At 32.4% G+C, this 22,057-nt stretch overlaps 2 protein-coding genes across 2 annotated transcripts; one reads left to right on the top strand and one right to left on the bottom strand.

Annotated features, from left to right (window-relative positions):
• Positions 1-301: 301 nt before the first annotated feature.
• On the top strand, positions 302-6,365 carry LOC130892670 (odorant receptor 42a-like). Its single transcript, XM_057798188.1, has 7 exons — positions 302-747; positions 1,823-2,048; positions 2,399-2,612; positions 4,815-4,914; positions 4,970-5,074; positions 5,852-6,007; positions 6,062-6,365. Exons 1-7 carry the CDS (start codon positions 331-333, stop codon positions 6,119-6,121), a joined length of 1,278 nt encoding a protein of 425 aa, XP_057654171.1. The 5' UTR covers positions 302-330; the 3' UTR covers positions 6,122-6,365.
• Positions 6,366-6,506: 141 nt separating this feature from the next.
• LOC130892671 (uncharacterized) lies at positions 6,507-21,840 on the bottom strand. Its single transcript, XM_057798189.1, has 6 exons — positions 21,620-21,840; positions 20,347-20,453; positions 20,172-20,288; positions 17,752-18,005; positions 17,119-17,389; positions 6,507-16,095 (listed from the first exon to the last, which is right to left on the bottom strand). Exons 2-6 carry the CDS (start codon positions 20,449-20,451, stop codon positions 15,922-15,924), a joined length of 921 nt encoding a protein of 306 aa, XP_057654172.1. The 5' UTR covers positions 20,452-20,453; positions 21,620-21,840; the 3' UTR covers positions 6,507-15,921.
• Positions 21,841-22,057: the final 217 nt, after the last annotated feature.

Below are 22,057 nucleotides of genomic sequence, written 5' to 3'. Positions count from 1 at the left end.
TCGAATGTCTAAATTGACCGGATTATAGATTAGAATTGCTATTTTTCAATGTATTTCTAGTAATTTTTAATGTCGTGTCTTAATAATAAGCCGCAATTTATACATTCTGTAGTGAAAATTACATAGTGCTATTTCTTTATTACAATATTTTCAATTCCTTGATCCTATGATCAAATTTAATTTATTTAAATCCAGCTTGACTGTCTTCGCAGTTTCCCACACCTTTACTTTAACTATATCATTAAACTTTCGAACATGGAATACGTATATAAGCAGATATCAATTGAACTTTTGAATATTTGTTGTATTCTACGAGAAAAAAAAATCGAAATGGAAAAATCCAACTTGTACGGCTACCCAGACAATTTTTTTTACCCGAATTCCGTCAGTTCGAAATTGGTAGGAATGTGGATACCATCCAAAGATTACAGTCTGACCTTCCGTTGTTTTTATATGATGTACGTCATAATTATTTACGGAGAAGGTTCCATATTCTTACTTTGTGAATTGTTGATTTTCAATGAAACTAAAAAGAAAGTGAGTAATTTTATTACTTACATAGAAATGCTTTTCACCCATATGGTTGGCGGTATAAAATTTTTCGTTTTGATTTTGGGACGACGCAGGATTCGTAATTTGATGAATTCTCTACAAGACGTACATTATTTTTACGAACCGATAAATGGGGTTTCCCCTGGTAAAATATTATCCGATGGTAAGAATATTAATTCTAAAATTTCTAAATTGGTAAGTACTAGAGGAGTTGGGACTAAATAATTTATTCTAATCGAGGAAGATGGCCCTACTAACTAAACTAAGACTTTACTGGAAAGGAATTTAATTGAATAGGTATCCGGGGGTGATGGTCATAGTGGTTTGGTTAATATATCGAAAGTTATGTAGGTGGACTTTTGGGCCATATAAATCACTGAGCCTGGATACAGCTCATCTTCTATTTTAGGTTTTTTTCATTGTACTTTTCATCCATTACCGCGATTGATTCTCCTTTTTCTATGGAGGTTGAGATAGCTACAGCTTCGGAACCTTTTTCAGTCAAAACATGGCCTGGTCGATGATTTACGAGTAATTGAAACCCGGACTCGTTGTCACTGAGAGTCCTCTGGAGCATTTCAAAATAGGAGCTTACTTCTAGCATATGACACGTCTTCGGATTTCCTCAATGAAATATTCTCGTAGCCCGCATTCTCTGATGAATAAATCTGTGTTTAATTCCTAATTGGTCAGCTTGAATGCAACAGTTCTTAAATCATTGATATTCAAAGGAAACTGCATGTCTTTTACATGCTTGCTCAGTATTTTTTCGTCTTCTGCACCAAAGCACCAGTCAACCCGCCATTTTGTATTTCTTCCATGGCACGTTTCCAAACTTCTTCACTTCAGGCACCTCATCAGCAGAGGCCTTACAACATTAAATTTTATGGTGATCTATCCCGATTGTAGGAGTGAGATGTAAATACTAAGTAATCAAAGAAATTTCTCGAATTTGTGGGTTATTTCGAGGTTAGAACGCCGCACTTAACAAAGAAAGCACGTAAACAGACAAAACATTTTAGTGGCCAGTTAATATGTTAACAGTTCAACTTAAATCGAACGTTCCTTCGAAAAATAAAGACAAATTACTTGCTTTTTCATTATTTTTACGAAAAAAATATGTTGTTGTTCGCTCCGAAACAAAACGAACTAAACCGAAAGTTGTACCATCGACCTATTAATACCAGAACTTTTTTCTATTAGCCATCTTTCCCGTACGGCCTTCTCCATGGGAATTACCCTACTAAATTGTAATTTTTGTTTATTTTAGACATTCGTTATGTATATTTGTGTTGGTGTATCAGCACACATTTCCTCAGATCTCATTCTCAATAACGAACTCAAGGGACAGTCATTCGAAAATTCAAATAAAACGTGTGCCGATTATTTACCTTACTTTTTCAAAATTCCATTTTCTGTCAATATGAAGTGGCAATGTGAACTGGCTCTAGCTCTAATGGACATGGGTTTAATATGGGCTGCTGCTATTATAGCTTGTAAGTGTCCACTACGATTATTTTTTTGAAATATGGTGCAAAAAAAATAATCAATTTTGATTAATGAAAAAGATTTCCATACGAATCTTAGGTGTTTTTCCCATGCCTTCATTGGTAATTCTACAAAGGAATGAAAGGGATTTAATGACTATAAAACCATGGTGGAAGTTATCTACGATATGTTGATGAATCAATAGCAAAGAGGACAAAAATAATGTACGGAGCAAGACGAGAATGAATTATTTAGATAAAACTAACAGAACGAAATTATTGGAAATCTTAGAGGAAATGAAAATACCTCCAGATCCAACTAATTAACAAAGGATAAATCGAAAATTTCCTAATTTCAGGTTACGATGGTATATTCGTTGCACTATTAAATTGTTTGAGGTGTCAACTTTCTATAGTTTGCCATGTTTTTCGATCTATAAGACAGAGAAGTTTGAAGAGCCTCGGCCTTCCGGAAACGTACACACTTTTAACTGATACCGAAAATCCTGAATTAGAAAAGGAAATATATAAACAGCTATCACATACCACGGAACATTTGAAAATACTCTTGAGGTTAGTATGCTAACTTTCAATCTAATTTTCCATACACTTGTTGTAAACCTCGGTTGAAATAGCCTTCAGGACTTAAGAGAATTACTTTTTATGGCTTCAATCAACTCCTGGCGCGTTCCCTGAAGCGAATTTTTGGAATTTGAAATGACGAAAAAGATAATGGTGGTTGATCGATGACTCTGGTTTTGTATATGGCCAAAAAATCCTCTTGAGCCAATGCTAACTTTCAATTTGATTTCCCATACACTTGTTGTAAGCCTCAGTTGAGATAGCCTTCAGGACTTTAAATGAATTACTTTTTATGGCTTCAATCAACTCCTGGCGCGTTCTCTGGAGCGTCTTTTCGAAATTTGAAATAAGGAAAAGGATTGTGGCGGTTGATCGATGACTCTAGTTTCATATATGGCCAAAAAATCCTCTTGAGCCAACGCTAACTTTCAATTTGATTTCCCATACACTTGTTGTAAGCCTCAGTTGAGATAGCCTTCAGGACTTTAAATGAATTACTTTTTATGGCTTCAATCAACTCCTGGCGCGTTCTCTGGAGCGTCTTTTCGAAATTTGAAATGAGGAAAAGGATTGTGGCGGTTGATCGATGACTCTAGTTTCATATATGGCCAAAAAATCCTCTTGAGCCAACGCTAACTTTCAATTTGATTTCCCATACACTTGTTGTAAGCCTCAGTTGAGATAGCCTTCAGGACTTTAAATGAATTACTTTTTATGGCTTCAATCAACTCCTGGCGCGTTCTCTGGAGCGTCTTTTCGAAATTTGAAATGAGGAAAAGGATTGTGGCGGTTGATCGATGACTCTAGTTTCATATACGGCCAAAAAATCCTCTTGAGCCAACGCTAACTTTCAATTTGATTTCCCATACACTTGTTGTAAGCCTCGGTTGAAATAGCCTTCAGGACTTAAGAGAATTACTTTTTATGGCTTCAATCAACTCCTGGCGCGTTCCCTGAAGGGAATTTTCGAAATTTGAAATGAGGAAAAGGATTGTGGCGGTTGGTCGATGACTCTAGTTTCATATACGGCCAAAAAATCCTCTTGAGCCAACGCTAACTTTCAATTTGATTTCCCATACACTTGTTGTAAGCCTCAGTTGAGATAGCCTTCAGGACTTTAAATGAATTATCTTTTATGGCTTCAATCAACTCCTGGCGCGTTCTCTGTAGCGTCTTTTCGAAATTTGAAATGAGGAAAAGGATTGTGGCAGTTGGTCGATGACTCTAGTTTCATATACGGCCAAAAAATCCTCTTGAGCCAACGCTAACTTTCAATTTGATTTCCCATACACTTGTTGTAAGCCTCGGTTGAAATAGCCTTCAGGACTTTAAATGAATTACCTTTTATGGCTTCAATCAACTCCTGGCGCGTTCTCTGGAGCGTCTTTTCGAAATGTGAAATGAGGAAAAGGTTTGTGATGACTCTAGTTTCATATACGGCCAAAAAATCCTCTTGAGTCAACGCTAACTTTCAATTTGATTTCCCATACACTTGTTGTAAGCCTCGGTTGAAATAGCCTTCAGGACTTTAAATGAATTATCTTTTATGGCTTCAATCAACTCCTGGCGCGTTCTCTGGAGCGTCTTTTCGAAATTTGAAATGAGGAAAAGGATTGTGGCGGTTGGTCGATGACTCTAGTTTCATATACGGCCAAAAAATCCTCTTGAGCCAACGCTAACTTTCAATTTGATTTTCCATACACTTGTTGTAAGCCTCAGTTGAGATAGCCTTCAGGACTTTAAATGAATTATCTTTTATGGCTTCAATCAACTCCTGGCGCGTTCTCTGGAGCGTCTTTTCGAAATGTGAAATGAGGAAAAGGTTTGTGATGACTCTAGTTTCATATATGACTAAAAAATGCTCTTGAGTCAATGCTTACTTTCAATTTAATTTCCCATACACTTGTTGTAAGCCTCGGTTGAGATAGCCTTCAGGACTTTAAATGAATTACCTTTTATGGCTTCAATCAACTCCTGGCGCGTCTTTTCGAAATTTTAAATGAGGAAAAGGATTGTAATGATTGAATGATGACTCTAGTTGCTTATATACCCAAAAATCAGTCAAAATCTTGCTGGAATGTGACACTACATCAATTTATTTGCACATATGAACTCATCTTGAGATTCTATTATAATCAATATTGAAGATATGGCAATATGCTTGATCTGCAGCTTGAATTTTCCACATTTCAGGGCAGGAGAAGAAATTGAAACACTGTTTACTTTCGTCACTTTGAGTCAGACATTAGCGTCCTTATTAATTTTTGCATCTTGCTTATACATGGCTTCAAGCGTGAGTAAAAAATACTTAGAACTATAATAGAGATTTAACCAATTCTTCTTTCAAGGTACCAATGGATTCACCAGAATTTTTCTCTCAGATGGAATATTTCTCTTGCGTGTTATTACAACTTATGCTATTTTGTTATTTTGGAAACGAAATAACATCAGCGGTAGGTGAATCATAAATTTCTATTTGTAACCAAGTTTTTTTTTTAAATACGTTATACATTTGCTTAGATCTCAAACTAATTTATGGTTAAATCATATAATTAGGATTGCCGTAAGTTTGAAACTGACAAGACAATAAGAAAACACAATGGAAACATAAAATGGAAAAGTATTTATTAAAAGTAACGTCGTCCAAAAGGTCGCTGACATTCCTACAACCCGGCCCTTATATTTTCGAGACTTCTTCTACACATATCCCAGGGTATGTTACCCATGTCTGGAGGAATTTTCCTTTAATTGTTCTTGGACATACTCGAAGCTTACGGATTTCATCCTCAGTCATTTATTCATCAAAAAAATTAGATTCAACCTGTATAAGGGATGTTTCACAATAAATATTATCGACGTAGGGCTTCCAGGAACACTTTATTTAATAAAAACAAATAGAAGGGATGCTCAATTCCTATTGATTCTTCCCCTGAATCATTTTCTAGTTCAAGTTATCAGGTGAACTTTCAATACATTCAAAGAGGTAAAGCAAAAGGTAGTTTAGTCGGACTCATGAGTTGCACATTTACATGCATCTACCAACAACCCATGCGAAACGGGGTAGACCTGGGTTAGACTGGAATAGTTCATCCATTTCGCGACTCCTATACACGTGGTTCTTCATTGACCCTTCCTTTCCTTAAATTTATAGAAGTTTTGTTTTGTGTCCTTCATCTTTTCTCTTTGGACTGCCCCTAAAGCTCTATACAAATCATGTTATTGGTTTCTAGAGCGAAGAAATACGAAGCGCCTTATTTGAATGTGATTGGATGAGCGGTAGCACGAGATTCAAAAAATCAATCGTTTTAACGATGATACGCATGCAACGCCCTCTATATTTGACTATAGGAAAATTTTCTCCACTCACATTGAGCACCATCGTCGCTGTAAGTGATGGGGACATTTTTTTGTTACAATTTTTAAAATGTCCCATTTTTCAGGTCTGCAGAGGCTCGTTTTCATACTTTGCACTATTCAAAAGCGTCCAGGGAACGACATAATGAAATTCAATATTAAACTTTTTTGGCTCACTGTGTAGTTGCTTATTATAATAGTGGAATAGTTTATTTTTTATTTTAATTCACTTTTTACCTAACAGGAAGTTTATTTTGAGAAAAAAATATGCAATTGAGTTGATTATTCGTTTAAAAAAAGCTAGAAACCATCCAGGGAACAACATAATGAAATTCAACATTAAATTTTTTTGGCTCACTATGTATTTGCTTATTATAATAGTGAAATAGTTATTTATTGTTTTAATTCATTTTTCAGCTAACAGAAAGTTTATTTTGAGAAAAAACAAAAAATATGCATTAAAATTCGTTTACAAAAAAACGCTAGTTCATAGGTATTATGGTTAAGGTATGTTCAATAAGAAAAATGAAATCATACTTCCAAAATATAATTTTCAATACAAACTTTTGAAAATATAAAACCATAGGGTAAAAATCAGTAGATACAAACCAATATTTCTACGTATAAATCACATAAAATAATATAATTCTAGTAGTATAGTGCTAAAAAAGTCTGATAATTTTTTATTCGATTTTATACACACACACACGCAACCACTAAACAGGAATAAATTATCTTAATAAAATATTATTAAAAAGAATTGACATTCTCTTACCTACTGTAAAATGAATAAAATAATTTAGCACTAAACCTTAGAATCAAATTCACCCCAACCGATTTTATCACTCATTTTCTTGACGACGAATTGTCATGTTTACTTTGCAGATAAATCAAACATTATTATCAATCCTACGTTTTACTACAAATAGATATGGAATACCACGAATTGCTGTTAAAAAGTGTCGCTCTCCAATAAGAAAACTATATATTCCTAGACTATTGTACATCATAAAAAAAATAATAATTAATATATTAAGGTGATTGACAGTTGACATTTATCGATCGTATTTCACTCCATTTATGGTGCATTCCTGAAATACTCTTTTGGGCGTTCTACGTCACTCTATGACGTCATGACTAACGTTCACAACGACCCTTGTCAAGAGGTGGGTCGATCAATCTCATTAGTTGATGCGGTATGAGATCCTTTTGAACCATTCTTGTAACTCACCACCAAATATTTTACTATCGCCGCAGAATATATTTTGATTTTACTTTAATATAAATCAATTAATCACTCAACTAAAACATTTAATAACTTACTATTATAACATAACCTCTTAAGGCTTTCGTTTTATTTTTTCTATTATGACATTCATTAATATTTATCTCAACGCTCAAAACGCATTGTAAGCCATTCCACTTGTGTTTACGATTATAACGCTTTGGACTGAGTGGAACGGGAAAGATCGTGATTGTCGTCCGTGCTTAGTGGAATGCATCCTTGAAATACGTAATTCGATTATAAAAATGATCGATTACTGAAAAAGTTCATCTCACAATCGAAGTAATATCTGTCTTTAATAGTAATTGTGTATATCGTATTTTATATTGACAATTACATTAGAATTTAAATAAATTTATAATTGCATTAGGAGTAATATGTGCTTTGGAGTGTTTAAAAATGTGTAAATCTCGCTTATCTATAACAAATCGTAATGTTTAGGTGAATTAATAGCAGTTGAGAGGTAACACTTTTTACATTTCGATCAACTTAACTAGGACGAACCTCGACTAACCATTGATTTTTGAACACTCAATTTGATTTATACGCAATATTCGAATATATGAGAAATGAGAGCAGTAACCTTATAGATTTTATTTCATATTTTGAGAAAATTCTTGAAATACACTTTGGTTGGGTAATTGGAGAACAGATAAGCAACTAATAGGGGAGAGTACGATTTTCGTGGCGTTGTAATCTGACTTATTATGGACAAAATAAAGAAAATAATTTTTCGTTTTCGAGATATTGGTACTTGAAATAACAACCAAACATTAGATCTATATTCTTTCTATATGACGTTTAATACTTTGTCTAGAATAAATATTTTATGGCTTTAAATTCAAAAAGTTTTGTTTTTTTCAATTTTTACATAATTCACTATAATATTCCAAAAATATATTAAAAAGATTGCTTTATTAAATAAGAAGTATGCTCTGAATGCTTTCAAAGGCGAAGCTCTGATGGGGTTTGGTTTCTTTCGACTTCAAGTATCATTATCACGAAAACGAAGAGGGATATCAAAAAATTTAATTCTTCATTTTCGACTTATTTTGGATCAATTTACAAATCTTGACGCCACGGAAATCGTACACGTGCTCAACTAATATAATGCAATATAGTTCGAACTTCTATTTTGAGCAAAAAGTGCTTTTTTATCACAGTGGAAAAAATAATTGCATTATCTTTCTGGTTCTCACTAAAACCATCATTTCATGTGTTCTCGAATGTAAAATAGAGTCCATATTTTAGTTTCTCATCTATTCCAATAAATTCTCAAAACATTAACACAAAGTTTACTCTCCAAATTTGATCCATATCTAATATATTTTTCACAAAAGATGGGCCCAAAATATTACAGATATACCTACTAAAATTTAAGAAAATTGATTAGTAACTTTATACTACTAAAAAGAATTGTATAATATTAATTACCTTAAATATTAAGTATACTATAATGAGTTTTTTATCAAGTAGAATAATGGTCTTCAACTTTTCAGTTCTTAGACCTTTTTATATGTTTTTAACGCTTATATTAGCCTTACCTGTTTCTTTTAAGAAAGGATTCAAATCTCAGATCTCCTTGTTCGAAATTAAGCACTTCGACAACCTTACTAACTTCACTGCCACTCCTCGATACAAGTTTCGACAAGATGTTTGTATATAAGGAGCAAAAAAGTGTAAAATAGTTGAAAATAATAGTAAAATATTAAATTATGTTTCATTTTTAACATATTAAAAGGATTCCACAGTATACAAATCATTAATTTTAATAATAATACAATTGGTGTATGTTGAGTCATAAGGCTTTGGTGATTATTGCTAAAAATATGTGACTTGATAATTTGGAAGACTTTTTTGAACATAAGAATAGTGAGTGATATTTTTTAGCACAAAAAATCGAAAATACTAGACAAAATGTAGAAAAAAATTTATATTGCGCCCATCTGTTGTTCACAGGATATTTTTATATTACAACCTTCTAATTACTTCACCTGATTTTCAAAACTGTAACTACTACAAATCAATTGTACTTAGAGATGCAAACGATATATCGATGTTTGAAAAACATATCGAAATATAAAACAGCGATATAACCATCGTTCTTCATGAATGATGTCAACTTCACACACAAACATATATCTCTGTTAATCACAAAAGTAGATTTTCCTATTTAGTTTATTGAATAAAATAAATACGTCCTTGTTTTTTTGTTAATATAAAATAATGATTATTCATTAAAAATAATTATTAAAATAGATGAAATAGTATCTCATTTATATGAAAAAAAATCGATATATCGTTCTTAAACTTAGATGTTTCACTTTTCAAAATATCGATGGTATTTATGAGTGATGTTGCATCCCTAATTGTACTAACAAATTAAAATATGGGGTAGTGAATTTACGAACCGTCGATATAGCATCAAAAATTGTATCTTTCTATTTCCAAAGAAGATATACAGTAAAATGTACGCCTCTGTATTACGCAAACTTATAACGTTATTATTTACACAACACCTTGTACAGCCTTATGATTAGGATGGTATTTATGAAGAAATAAAGTCATGCCAGTTTACAAATCAGTCACATGTTCCATTTCATTTAATTTTGGTAGACATACTTCAAAATATTCTCAGTAGTTGCGTATTTATGACCGAAAAACTAACTAAAAAATGGCCTCTACAGTTTTATGTACGTCTCCAACTATTTTTAATACTGAAAATAATATCACAGACAAGATGCATCTACCAAAAAATATCACTATGTACGCAATAGACATATACGATCGTCAACACAATTAAAACTTTGTTTGGAAAGTGATCCCTGACCTGCCCTAACAATTTGTGTCGTCAGGACACCCGTTGTCTATTCATCGCGATATAAAACTAATACGTTAACTGGTATTATAATAGTAATGAGTGAAAAATATCGATATTCTGTCATAAAAAAATCGATATATATCATGGATATTTTTAATTTAGTTTTATTATATTTCTAAATTTTTAACTTGGTAAAAATTTCTAATTTAATTGTACTAATAACACTTGAATAAGTATTTTAATAATAAATAAAACTATCAAGTTTTTTTACAATCGAGCGTGAGTAAAAATATCGATATATCTATCGATACTTGATTGTTGACTGGGACAATTTACATAAACGGTTCACTCAAGTCAAATTATTTTGTATTGAATGATTCGGGTTGTAATCGTTGATAATAAAATTTCGTAGATTTCACTACATGTGATCATTTAAGTAATTCATTTATTATCATATCTAAATAAAAGATTTTAAATGTTTCACAAGATGGCTGCTAGTTATGAATCATACTGAATTAAAATCTTTCGTGTAATATTTAATTTTATTTTTGTGATGAGATAAATTTGAAAATTTATTACGAAATATCGTCAAGTAATAAGTAATTAGTAACAAGTAATTAGAGCGTGTTTATGGTGTAAACCAAGTAAATATTGGTGACATGTTGCTTTAAGTTCGAGTATAGTACCTAATTTTTACCATTAACCTTCTGTGCTATATAAAGTGTTTTATACAGTTCTGAAAAAAAGGCTTACAATCTGTTGTTCATTATACTACCATTCAAAAGTTCCAGAATACCCTGTGTTTATTTCCTCTTTGGTGTCGTACAAGAAAATAATATTCTATCACAGTCAATACACAAGGTAAGCTAGTCTAGATTCTATATAAAAAGTTCAAAAAGCTATTTTAATATCATCTACTTTGTAAAAGGTTGTCGATCTCGATAAATTCCTCATGTAATAGGTATTTTGAAGCAATTCAAGCATAAGTTTAATTCAATATGCATCGGTGATAAGTTTTTTTCAATATCTACGAATATTCTAGCAACATTTTGAAATATTTCTTAATTGTATTCCTGCATACTTTCAATGTTATTCATTTAATTAGTCCATTTCAATAATTTATAAAAGTTTGCTCTAATTTATTATGGTAATCCACATACATGTTCAGTATATTGGGGAAGAATAACAGGCAAAGTTAGAAAGAGAAGTGAATGCAGTGTAACTATGATAAATGTTAGGAAAAGAAATATGATTGAGAAAATAGGAAACCAGATAAATATAGAATAACTATCACAAATAATAAACTATTATTAGGTAAAGAGAAAAAGACTCCTTGATTTATGTTGGGGAGGGATGGGGGCATTTTTATGCAGGATATGAATACTTCATGGAATGTCTCTGATATAGGACATTTCCTCTACAGTGCTGAGATTAAATTAATGGGGAATCAAAAGGAAGAACTTAATATCAATCTTGGATAAAAAAATTTAAATTTCATAAAATAGATATGATAAATCGATTTCTTGTATCATCAATAGTGTATGTATAGTTCCATGATGATCATCATGGGGTGGCTCATCATACTCTTACCGAAATATCTTCCTGCAATGTTTTTTAAACATGTTTATGGTCTTAGGTACTTCAGGTACCAAAGATTAACATAATAAATAACAGAAACTAAGCATACTCAGAATTGTATACTAATTTATCAAGCATAAGAATATGCAGGATAGTATGCGAAACTCTATTTTGAAATAGTCAATAATTAATATAGTAATTAGTGAAATAGTGAAAAATAAAGTAATTCCATTTAAAAAATAATTTTGCCATAAAAATATGGTTTTCTCACAGCATCTGTTTTATGACTACTTTTCAAAAACATTTGAATATTATTTACAAAAGTGGAAAACTACTTTTTTATTAGTTATTTAGAAACAATTCGAGTGAGTATGTGTTTCTACAGGAATCCAAGGAATAAAAAAAATGTTATATAAGCTATGAAAAATAGATGATTAGATCCAACGTAAAATAAACCTTTAAACCGTCCCATATAAATCCTTTTTACAAGTTTGAAATGATTTTATTGAGAATATTAAAAATTAAAACCAAAAATAATAGTTTCAATCCTTAAATTAAAAACCATGTTAAATAATGCAAAAAATCTGTTTAATATAAAAAAATTATTTTGCAAATAACTTGTAGAACATTGAGTTTTTTGTATTTGAGAATCATTAAAATATACAAAAAATTTATTCCCTAAACTATATATGGACCTTTTCTATTCCCAAAAAATTTTAGATCCTGGGGAAAATTTATCAATTTTGGTTGGGACTCAACATGTTAAGTTCAAACAAATCTACTAAATTATTTATTTTTATTATTTATTATTATTAGTTATTAAATGCAATAAAAATCATATTTTAGAAATCAATTTCTTGTGAAAGTTTCAAAAATTTGGAGGTTAACTAGAACTACGAACTTTTGTAAACAATATTCTCTATTCCCTATTTAGATATAAATTGAGAATCCGATATCTATGTAGTATAAATACGACTCGATAGACATTACTCATAATAGATCTGTTCTTTTATCAGTACCTTAACTGCATCGGATCCACACCAGTGCAGAACGACAGTAAAAAAGAGGATATGAATGACGAAATCACAAAAAAGAAGAAAAAAAAATATATTTTTTACTATACTAACTTGACTTCAGTACGCCGGAGTCTTATTTTTCACTGCTACTAGTAGCATCACGGAAAATAGCTCGAATCAAGCAAAAATTTGATAATATCCAAGCGATTAGTTCTCCATCGAGACGAAAGAATCCATAAAATATTTAGGACCAAATTAGACTCGATAATGAGTTTTGTAGAACATTTAAGAAAAAGAAGCAGACAAAGCATCAACAATCACACAATCGATTAACTTCCACCAAAAGGAAACTGTTAATATTTGCAAAAGAATAACGCAGAGCTGCTTTAGAGTATACAGATCAGTATCAAAACCAGCAGTATTAGCTCTTGCGGGATCTGCTAGAACTCGAACGAAAGAGAGTATACACAAAAATACGTATCGAGTAAAAGGCCAACGAAATCACGAACGAAGAAAGAGTCGTGATCATAGACCAATGACAGTAGATATATGATACGGAAGATCACAGAACAACGAATGGAGGAGCAAACGCAATACAAGCGAAGAATAAACATTCTGTGAAATGCTAACGCGGGTCCAGGATGGTAAGTAACTGATGATGCGCATTTCCCTCTTCTTCGGATAAAAAAACTAGTAGCAGTGCTAATTAATTGTGTAAATAGATCTGTTGAAAAGAACATACCTATAGTATAAGTAGATTAATGATTTATAATACTTGTGATAAAAATAGATTCGGAATATGTTAAAAATGTTTTATTTATATTTGTTTTTTACAACAAAAAAATTTAAAGACAAACAAATTGAATTTAATTCGTCGTTAATGTTAATAGAAGCTAACTTCAGTACTCAGTACTTGAAATATATGCTTTTATTGGTTACGAGATCATTCTATTGGTGAAAATAAGTATTATATTGTGACTATAAACTTTTAGGTACTCTAATGACAAAGTTGAACTGAAAACAATTTTATTTTCAACCATATATGCAATGCTGTCATTACTAACGTCATTGAAGATTAGAAAGTGTCATTTTACAGACCTCTACTACCCCCCTTAAAATATTGTGATCGTTAAAATTTTTCTCGTCTATTCTAGATGAATCTTTTCTATATTTAAAAATATAACACGTTGACAAATATTATAATACCCATTCAATGGTTAAAAAACCAACAACAAACTATTTATTTATATTGGTGACAGTTATTTACCACATAGCATGATGTAAAGACTCCAAGTTGTGTTCTTGCGCAGCCGGTAGCTACAGCCAATGAGGGGCCTTTCCCACTATCGGCCATATTGTTCTTCTGGCCAATCAATTTAATGCGGGAATTTGAATTTTTTCATTTTAAGATTGTTATGAAGGAAAGGTTGAGCAGCGAATTTGATACAAAACTATGAAAAATTAATTCAGCATATGGTATATTGGGCTTGGTTGAAAGTTATTTCAATAAAAACAATGCTCAAATTAATGTGAATTCAATAATTTTAAATAGATTGCAAAACTTTTTGCCATGTAAAGAATGTATATTATAAATCTTTTCGTTTAACAAGAAGAATTAGATAATAAATAAAATGTATCGTGTGTTAACATAACAAAACACATAGTAAGCAGCAAGTTAAAATACAAATAAAATTTTTGTCCACTAAAAATCAAATGCTCGGGCTTTTGCACGTAGCAACTTTTTTTAAAATGATTCAAGCATATTCTCGCTATTCAAACAATAATATTTGATCAATGTTAAATCAACCACCAAAAAAATATATGATAAACTTGTAAACACTTACCGTATTGGAGGTTAAGTTGTATTTCTCCACAAACTTTTTTTCCATTCGTCAAGTAATTTAATATCTATAATAACTAATATATTTACCTCTTCAATTCGTATTGTTATTTGTGTATGAAGGTACAGAACAAGAATGCATTTTAATTTCAATAACTACTCTATACACTTAATGTAAATAAATATAAATCAGTCAGCTGGCGACAGGTCGTAAATTGGTCTTCGGTAAGAACACACCTTGTAGTCTTTACATCATGCCACATAGCAACAGTAACGCTTCGCGTTTTGGTTAACTATATCAAATCTTTCGATAGTAATGAAATTCTTCCCACTTCGCTGTGTAATATACTATTATTTCAACTATATAACGAAGTAATTCGTCTTTCAACATTATATAGAATGACATTGAAACTCATCCGTCATTAATTTTATAGGTTAGAAGCTAACTTCAGTTATGAGTTAATTCTATTGGTGAAAATAAGTTTTATATTGTGACTGTATATGTTCTAATGACATCAAGGTCAGGGTTAAATATGAAAACAACAACTTAACTGATTCATTTCAATCAAAAAGAAATACATAAAAAAGAAATTCGACTTTCGACATTATATAGAACGAAACTATAAAGATTTTATTCATTTTTTTTGAGTATATCTAGTATAATAGCGAGATGTCTAAAGCCGGTGTCACACTATTTACTTTTTAACATATTCCGAACTGTTTAAATCAAACAATTTTTTTGCACTTGCCAGTGAATCAGTTGTGATTTAATTTGAGCTAAAACTTGATCGTAAGTTAATATATTTGAAGCTTTCAAGGAAATTGCAACGAAATATTATTAAATTCGTTATTCTCTACTATAATTATATTTCAATTGAGCTAAATAAATAAAACAAAGCTTTATATACTACAATAAATAAAAACAGTTATTGAATTATGTTTATTTCTGAAATAAAATTATAATTATATTATATTTTCACTTATAAATTTTTTTAATATTCTTATTTTTTCATGTAATAATCATGGTAGAGAAAAATCTAGCAGTTTTTATAATTTATCGATACTTAAATATTTGTGATTTCATAAAAATATATCTATCTCATTATTATTTATAATATGTGGTACTGAACAACGTTTTATTTTTGTTTTAACTCTTGTAAGACTAAAAATACCCCTTGATATTTATTCTAAATCACAGACATTCCTCGTTTAGCTAATTTCCTTTTTGAAAACAAGTGTTATGCATCTAATAAATCGTATTTAGTTGCAATTTCCATTTTTTGTTAAGTTGAAATAGGAAAAATAGTGTTTGGAAGCCTTCAGCTCAAAACGTGTGCGTCGCAATCTAATTTTTCATATCATTTTTGTCGAATTGAAATATAAATTTTTTTTTTCAAAAATAATATTTAATGACCGTTCGTTGTCCCTCCGCCTTGGGCATCGCTGGACATCTCATGGGGTCGCAAGATTGCTCTGACCGTCTCGAAGTATTTTTTGAAACCCAACTTTGCATAGAGACCTTTCGAGGCATTGTTTTCCGGACGGATCACTACGAAAGGTATATAACCACGTTCTTTTACCTAAATGGAAACCATAGATATCGTAAACTGAAGTTATAGATATACGAGGATGGCCCCAGAAGTACCCGGTCCAACAAAGGAAAAATTTTGGAAACAAATATATGTTCAAACTTGATGTTTAAGCTGGTGCATTGTCTTGATGAAACAACACTTTCTTTTCAGTCAAATGCGGCCATTTTTGCTCAAACGCTGCAAGAAGTTCGCATAATACTCGCCGTTGATAGTTTCTACTTTTTGAAGATAGTCAATGAAAATTATCCCACGCCATGACTTTGTCTACAGGTGGAACGGTCCCACGTTTCATCCCTGGTTATGAAACGTCTTTATTCCTGTGAAACGTTGCCAAACACTCGATGGAAACATCTTCACGACGCTGTTTTTGTTCCATTGTAAGCAAACGCACCACCCATTTTACTCACAGCTTTCTCACTTCCAAATTTTCAGTTAATATGTGATGTATCATACTTTTTGAGATACCTACGATCATTTAGTACCGCTTAATGGATTCAATTCAAGCCTGAAGTGATAACACGTTGAGTTTGTGTATATATTTTCCTCTTTTAGTCTTGTCGTGAAAATTAGTCATTCCAAGCCACGTGTCTTGACTTTTTAGCGAAATCTGGCCATGTGCACGTCAGACTTTATCGTTATTATGTTCCTGTAAGGTACAAAGTGACTGGATACCTTCATACTAGCGTCCTGGAGTACCTAAGCTGCACCACGACAACGCATTGGCTTGGCCCTCATTCATTTTGTAAGTTTTTTGACAAAAAAATTTACTGAATCGCCTCGATATATTACCCACTACGACTTTTTTTTATTCCTAAGATGCAATACAACTCAAAAAGAAGTAATTATAACGACAAAAAAGTTTTAACCGTCGTTCTGAACGTCTCAATTTAGAATCGTTTTGTACAATCGATAATAAAATATTTTGCGAAACTTTATTTGTTTTTTATTGATTTATTTCCAATTTTAAAATCAAACCAAACCGAATTTATAGTTAATAGATGTTATACGAACCAATTTCGTCAGGTACTTAGCAAGAATCAGTCCATATCCCTTTCTCCTAAATTCGGGTAGCGTCTGCATTGAAAACATGGCGCCGTAATACGATTGGACCATCCACGCCGCCAATTCCGTCGTGTTTGAAAATATACCGTAACAAGGCAGCTTCTTGATAAGTTTTTCGAAAACTTCGACGCATTCCATGTGATTTGCCGGGTACAAGTCGTGAATCATTTGAGCATGCTCGGGTGATAGCTGCAACATCTCCGCGTCCTCTGCGAATATCCTAAATTTAAAAAATTCATATTCAATATGCCGGAAATGATCCCTATTACTGATGGTTCTCGGGACACCGCCGCGAAACTCCACAATTTTTGAGTATAGGAAATTGGACAAAGAGATTTCCAAAGAAAAAGAATTCAAATGAAACCCTGTGATTCCCGACTACACTTTTACGTTGCAAGTAACCCAGATGGCAGCACTGACGTCGTTACAGCTTGAATGAAGACATTGAGGGTTTTTTTGAAAATTTAAATCAATTTGAGGACGATATTAAAGAACTTAACATTCTAAAATGAAAGTAGATAGACAAAAAAACATTTGCGTGAATGGGTAAGAACGATCATAATTCGAAATTAAATTACTTACGTCACATCACCATCATCTTCCTCATTTTGAATACCGTCTTCCATTAAACCGTAAACTTCCCCATACAGTTTCTCCATTGTACCCTTCTCGCTATAAATTTCCTCTAGATTTTCCATTATTTTCGCGTGGGTGAAATTAAGATAAATAGGTTGAGTCCAATCTATTAACACGTCTTCTTCTGTTAATAGTTTTATGTTGTCTAGTTGATCACAGGGACAAAATACACTGAAGCTCTCGTATAATTTGTTGTTTGGCTAGAAAAAAATCTTTGTTGCAACCAAACAGATCGACCACGTTATTAAAGTGAGGTTAAACTATTCCATTTTCACGTTCCCGTTTAGTACGCCGATCACCAGCATCACTACCGATCTTGCAAACATTCTGGAGTTGGTTGGAAGCAGCAAAGACCCAGGGTGTTGTTTGTACAATGAAGGCTGTCACTGCAGCTCAAGATTTGGTCCTGTCTGGTCATAAACTATCATCTTCACCGTTGAGTTTTGAGGTTGGAAGCAATATGTGCTGGAATCGTCACGTGGCCGATTTAGCCGAAGCAGTTTCACAAAAACTTGGAACTCTCCATAAGACCAAAAAGCTATACACCCGGCAACAAGACCTAATCCTCTACAAGACCCAGATTCGTCCATCTTTGGTATAATTCTCGCATGAAACCCTGAAGATACAAAAGTTCGACTTATAGGCGATCCATAGTGGACCAGAAACTCAGCTTAGAACATAGAAGAAAGGCCGTCGATCTGATCTGTTTTACTGATCCTAGCATATGCTTTACCGAGCTGTCCAACACAATCCCGCTTAGAGAAGTTGTTGCAAGACGTTGCTCATGAACACCTGAAGATGCCCAGAATTTATCTGGACCTTCTTGTGGTTGCTTTTCACATAAAAGAAGGTAAGTTCTAATAGTGTTTTGCAGCTTTTTAGTAAATCATAACTGTAAAGTTGGTGGTGAAAGACTGAAAGTACGTGTACGTTAATTGCTTTTACTGTTCCTTGGTCTCTGAATTATAGTAGAGGACCCAAGTCTTGTCTCCAGTAGCGTATAAAAAACCTTTACACGACCCAACAATCACATAGTTTTCGATATCTCAGCTTTGTGATCAGACAAGAAAAATCGTTCAAGTTCTCGAATCCTAAACCTTCGTGTCATTATCGTCATCATCGTCATGGAAATCTATTCGACCTTCGGCAAATTTATCATTGTCTCATCCATCCTGATATTAACGGCAACAGCACTGCATTCTTCAGCTTTTATAAAATGACGTAGTGTACAACGCAAGGTTACTATACCTTGTTTTTAAACTAGGAGGAGTAAATTGAATTTAAGTTGGCAATTCTGATGACTTCTGATTGACTAGATAGCAGCCAGTTTCATGTGATACTTTTTACACATCTGTGACAAAATACTTGTCAAATGTCAAACAGAACTTCACATGTGTGTTTACTGATCTGGCTATACAAACGAATATATTTCTAACTAACGAATATATTGAGACTAAATTGATCTGCAATAAATATTTTGTACGCCTTTATTGCTCTATTAAATGAAGGAATGAAACTTTATATGTGAATTCAAATAAATCAACCTTATAAGTATGTAAATTGACGTCAATATTCGATCGGAACTCACAGGTATCTATCAACTTCTTTAATAAAGTCTTTTCCTTCGGAAAACGACGATAGGATACATGTTTTTGATTTAATTTCGTGTTTTTAAAACTATTTTTGCATCCATTCACAACAAGGCGTTTTATTGAAGGAAAACCATTTTTAATAATTTAACGCGAACAATTTTGACAGATGACAGATGCTAGCGCTGTTGCCGTTCTCACAGCTGTGAAGAACCGATTACGTCACTTGTCTATTGCGCGATTTTTCATGAGTCACGTTTCACTTGAAATATTTAAGTTCAATCAAGATTCAACAGTTTGATTATTCAGTAATGAGGGACCTTGTATAATGAATATTTCGCAACACTGTAATCGACAGTCGATAAGTCGAAAATGTCGTATAACAATTAAGTGAAACCCTGCACGAAATGCCGTACGTGTACGATATGACGTTAAGAAGTCAAGGCCTTCCTAATCTGTATCGTTTAACCAAAGAAACCGTATCAAAAATATAGTTGCTTACAAGTTATTTTTTAACAAATCTGGTAGATATTAAAACATTTTCGATATATATATATATATATATATATATATATATATATATATATATATATATATATATATATATATATATATATATAGAGTGATTTACAAAGAAATGTAGTATAATAAAGTATATATGTTAAATAAATTTTGTTACTTTTGAAAATAAGTTGTTTTAGTTTGATTTTTACGAAAAATAAAACCTTTGGTCTTGTACTTTTAGTAAACTCAGAGAAAGAAAGAAAAATCACTCACCGTTCTGGTCATTCCCGGAAAATGTAAAATCACAGCCTGTTCTGGCCACGTTTTCGTGACGTAAAAATGAAAATCCCAAACGCGATCTTTCAAATACGTTTTCAGTGTTTGATGAAACTGCAGATAAGACGTACTAATAAATATGTAATTAGAATGATAATGAAATAAATTATACCTTGATAGAATCGGGTAAATAATTAGCTAGAAAATCAACTAAATCTGGAAGCTCGGATTCGTTTACTAACTTGAAATTTTTTCCCTCTGAAAGCACTTCTTCCATAGCTGGAAAAACGAAAAGTTAATAAAACATTCCTGGCTGTTAGGGCGTTTGGTTTAAACAGGGTACCAGACGTGAACTGTACCCTTTTTGTAACCCATTCGTTTTTTTTTTCTGGAAAACGAAATTTCGAAGCTGGAATGTTAAGTAAAAGCTGTTCGCTAAACCAATTTTCAAATAATTCTGCTGTCATATCTTTATGATAATCAGCTGCACAGTTTTTAATCTTTTTAGAACATCTTTTAGTGAAGTTCTCGAAAATTAAGACTTGGAAGTTGTAATATTGGTAAAAACGTAGGCAATATCAGTTGAAATTTGGTAATAGACAACGTTTTGATCAGTAAATTCAAAATAGCAGCTTAGATCAATGAATCTAGGGATCTGCCTTTGAGTACTTCTACAATGAAACGGAGATTGATGGAAGGCAACGAAGAAACCCATTTTAAGACTTCAAAATATAATTAAAAAGTTGCAGTGGACTAAAGAATGTGAAAATTGAACGCATGAAGATCTGGTTTTATGAAGTGTTGAGTCAAAGTTTGAGTAATCCCGACTATAAGGCTCGATGAAGGTTTTGGGATGTTTTGGAGGAAAGGCGACGGAGACCTGGTAAATATTGAAGGGATTTTGAAGTAGGATTATGAAAAATATTAAAGGAAGTTGTTGTAGTAAGTTGTAGCCAGCGTCTGATCGGCGGAAAACGATCCCAAGCTGTGCAAAGAGTATTTGGAAGGGAAAAATGTACTGGAAGTAATGATTTGGCCCTCACACTCGCCCGACCTCAACCCGATTGAGTTGTTGTGGCACAAATTGGACAAGAAATTTCTTGGTACCATTTCACATCTTTGGAATATGACGAAAAACGAATGGAACCAAATAGACGACTGTAGTTGTGATTATTACTATATTTTTTAAAATATAACTATCAAAATCAACATCAATCGTATCATGCAAACTGTAGTATCCCATTTCGTAAAATTTTACTGAAAAATTTATTCGATTTCGTGCTACTTTTATATAAAACATTTTTATTTACATTTATTTGTTGAAGCGGGATCATTTTAAATAGAAAAACCCTGTACACTCCGAGATTAAAATTACATTGAGAACAGAATTATTATAAATAATTAGTTAATAACCAAGAATATTGTCAAACTGAAATATCACTTACCTCGCTATAACGAGCGGATTATGATCAAAACCTTTTTCGATTGTTTGAGACTGTATGGGCTGTAACTAATTTTCTGATTGTATAAAGTTGTGAAATAAATGAGGAGAGGCACATTGATCGAAGAATCGCAAGGGTTGCGGAGAAGTCTGCAGCCCCCGAGCGCTCCCCTTGTACTGCAGCTACCCTCGAAAGCCTCCACTACAATTTTGGTGGCGAGCCAAAAGTTTGCGCATGCCTCAAAAGTATGTGTGTCGCGAAATTGGTTGCGTAGTTTGAAAAAAATTTTAAAGAAAATTAGGCCCTACGAGGTGCTAGGTATAAATGGAAAGTGGTTTTGAGATTGGGGGAATTTTTTTTAAAAATAAATTTCTTATACCGGGTTGGTATATTATAAAGCTATATTATAGCTTTAAAAAAATATATATATATATATAACAA

The sequence above is a fragment of the Diorhabda carinulata genome, chromosome 4, assembly GCF_026250575.1.
Source record: "Diorhabda carinulata isolate Delta chromosome 4, icDioCari1.1, whole genome shotgun sequence".
Classification (NCBI taxonomy): Eukaryota; Metazoa; Arthropoda; class Insecta; order Coleoptera; family Chrysomelidae; genus Diorhabda; species Diorhabda carinulata.
The sequence above is the reverse complement of the archived record's forward strand: the minus strand, read 5'-3'. Positions and strand labels throughout refer to the sequence as shown.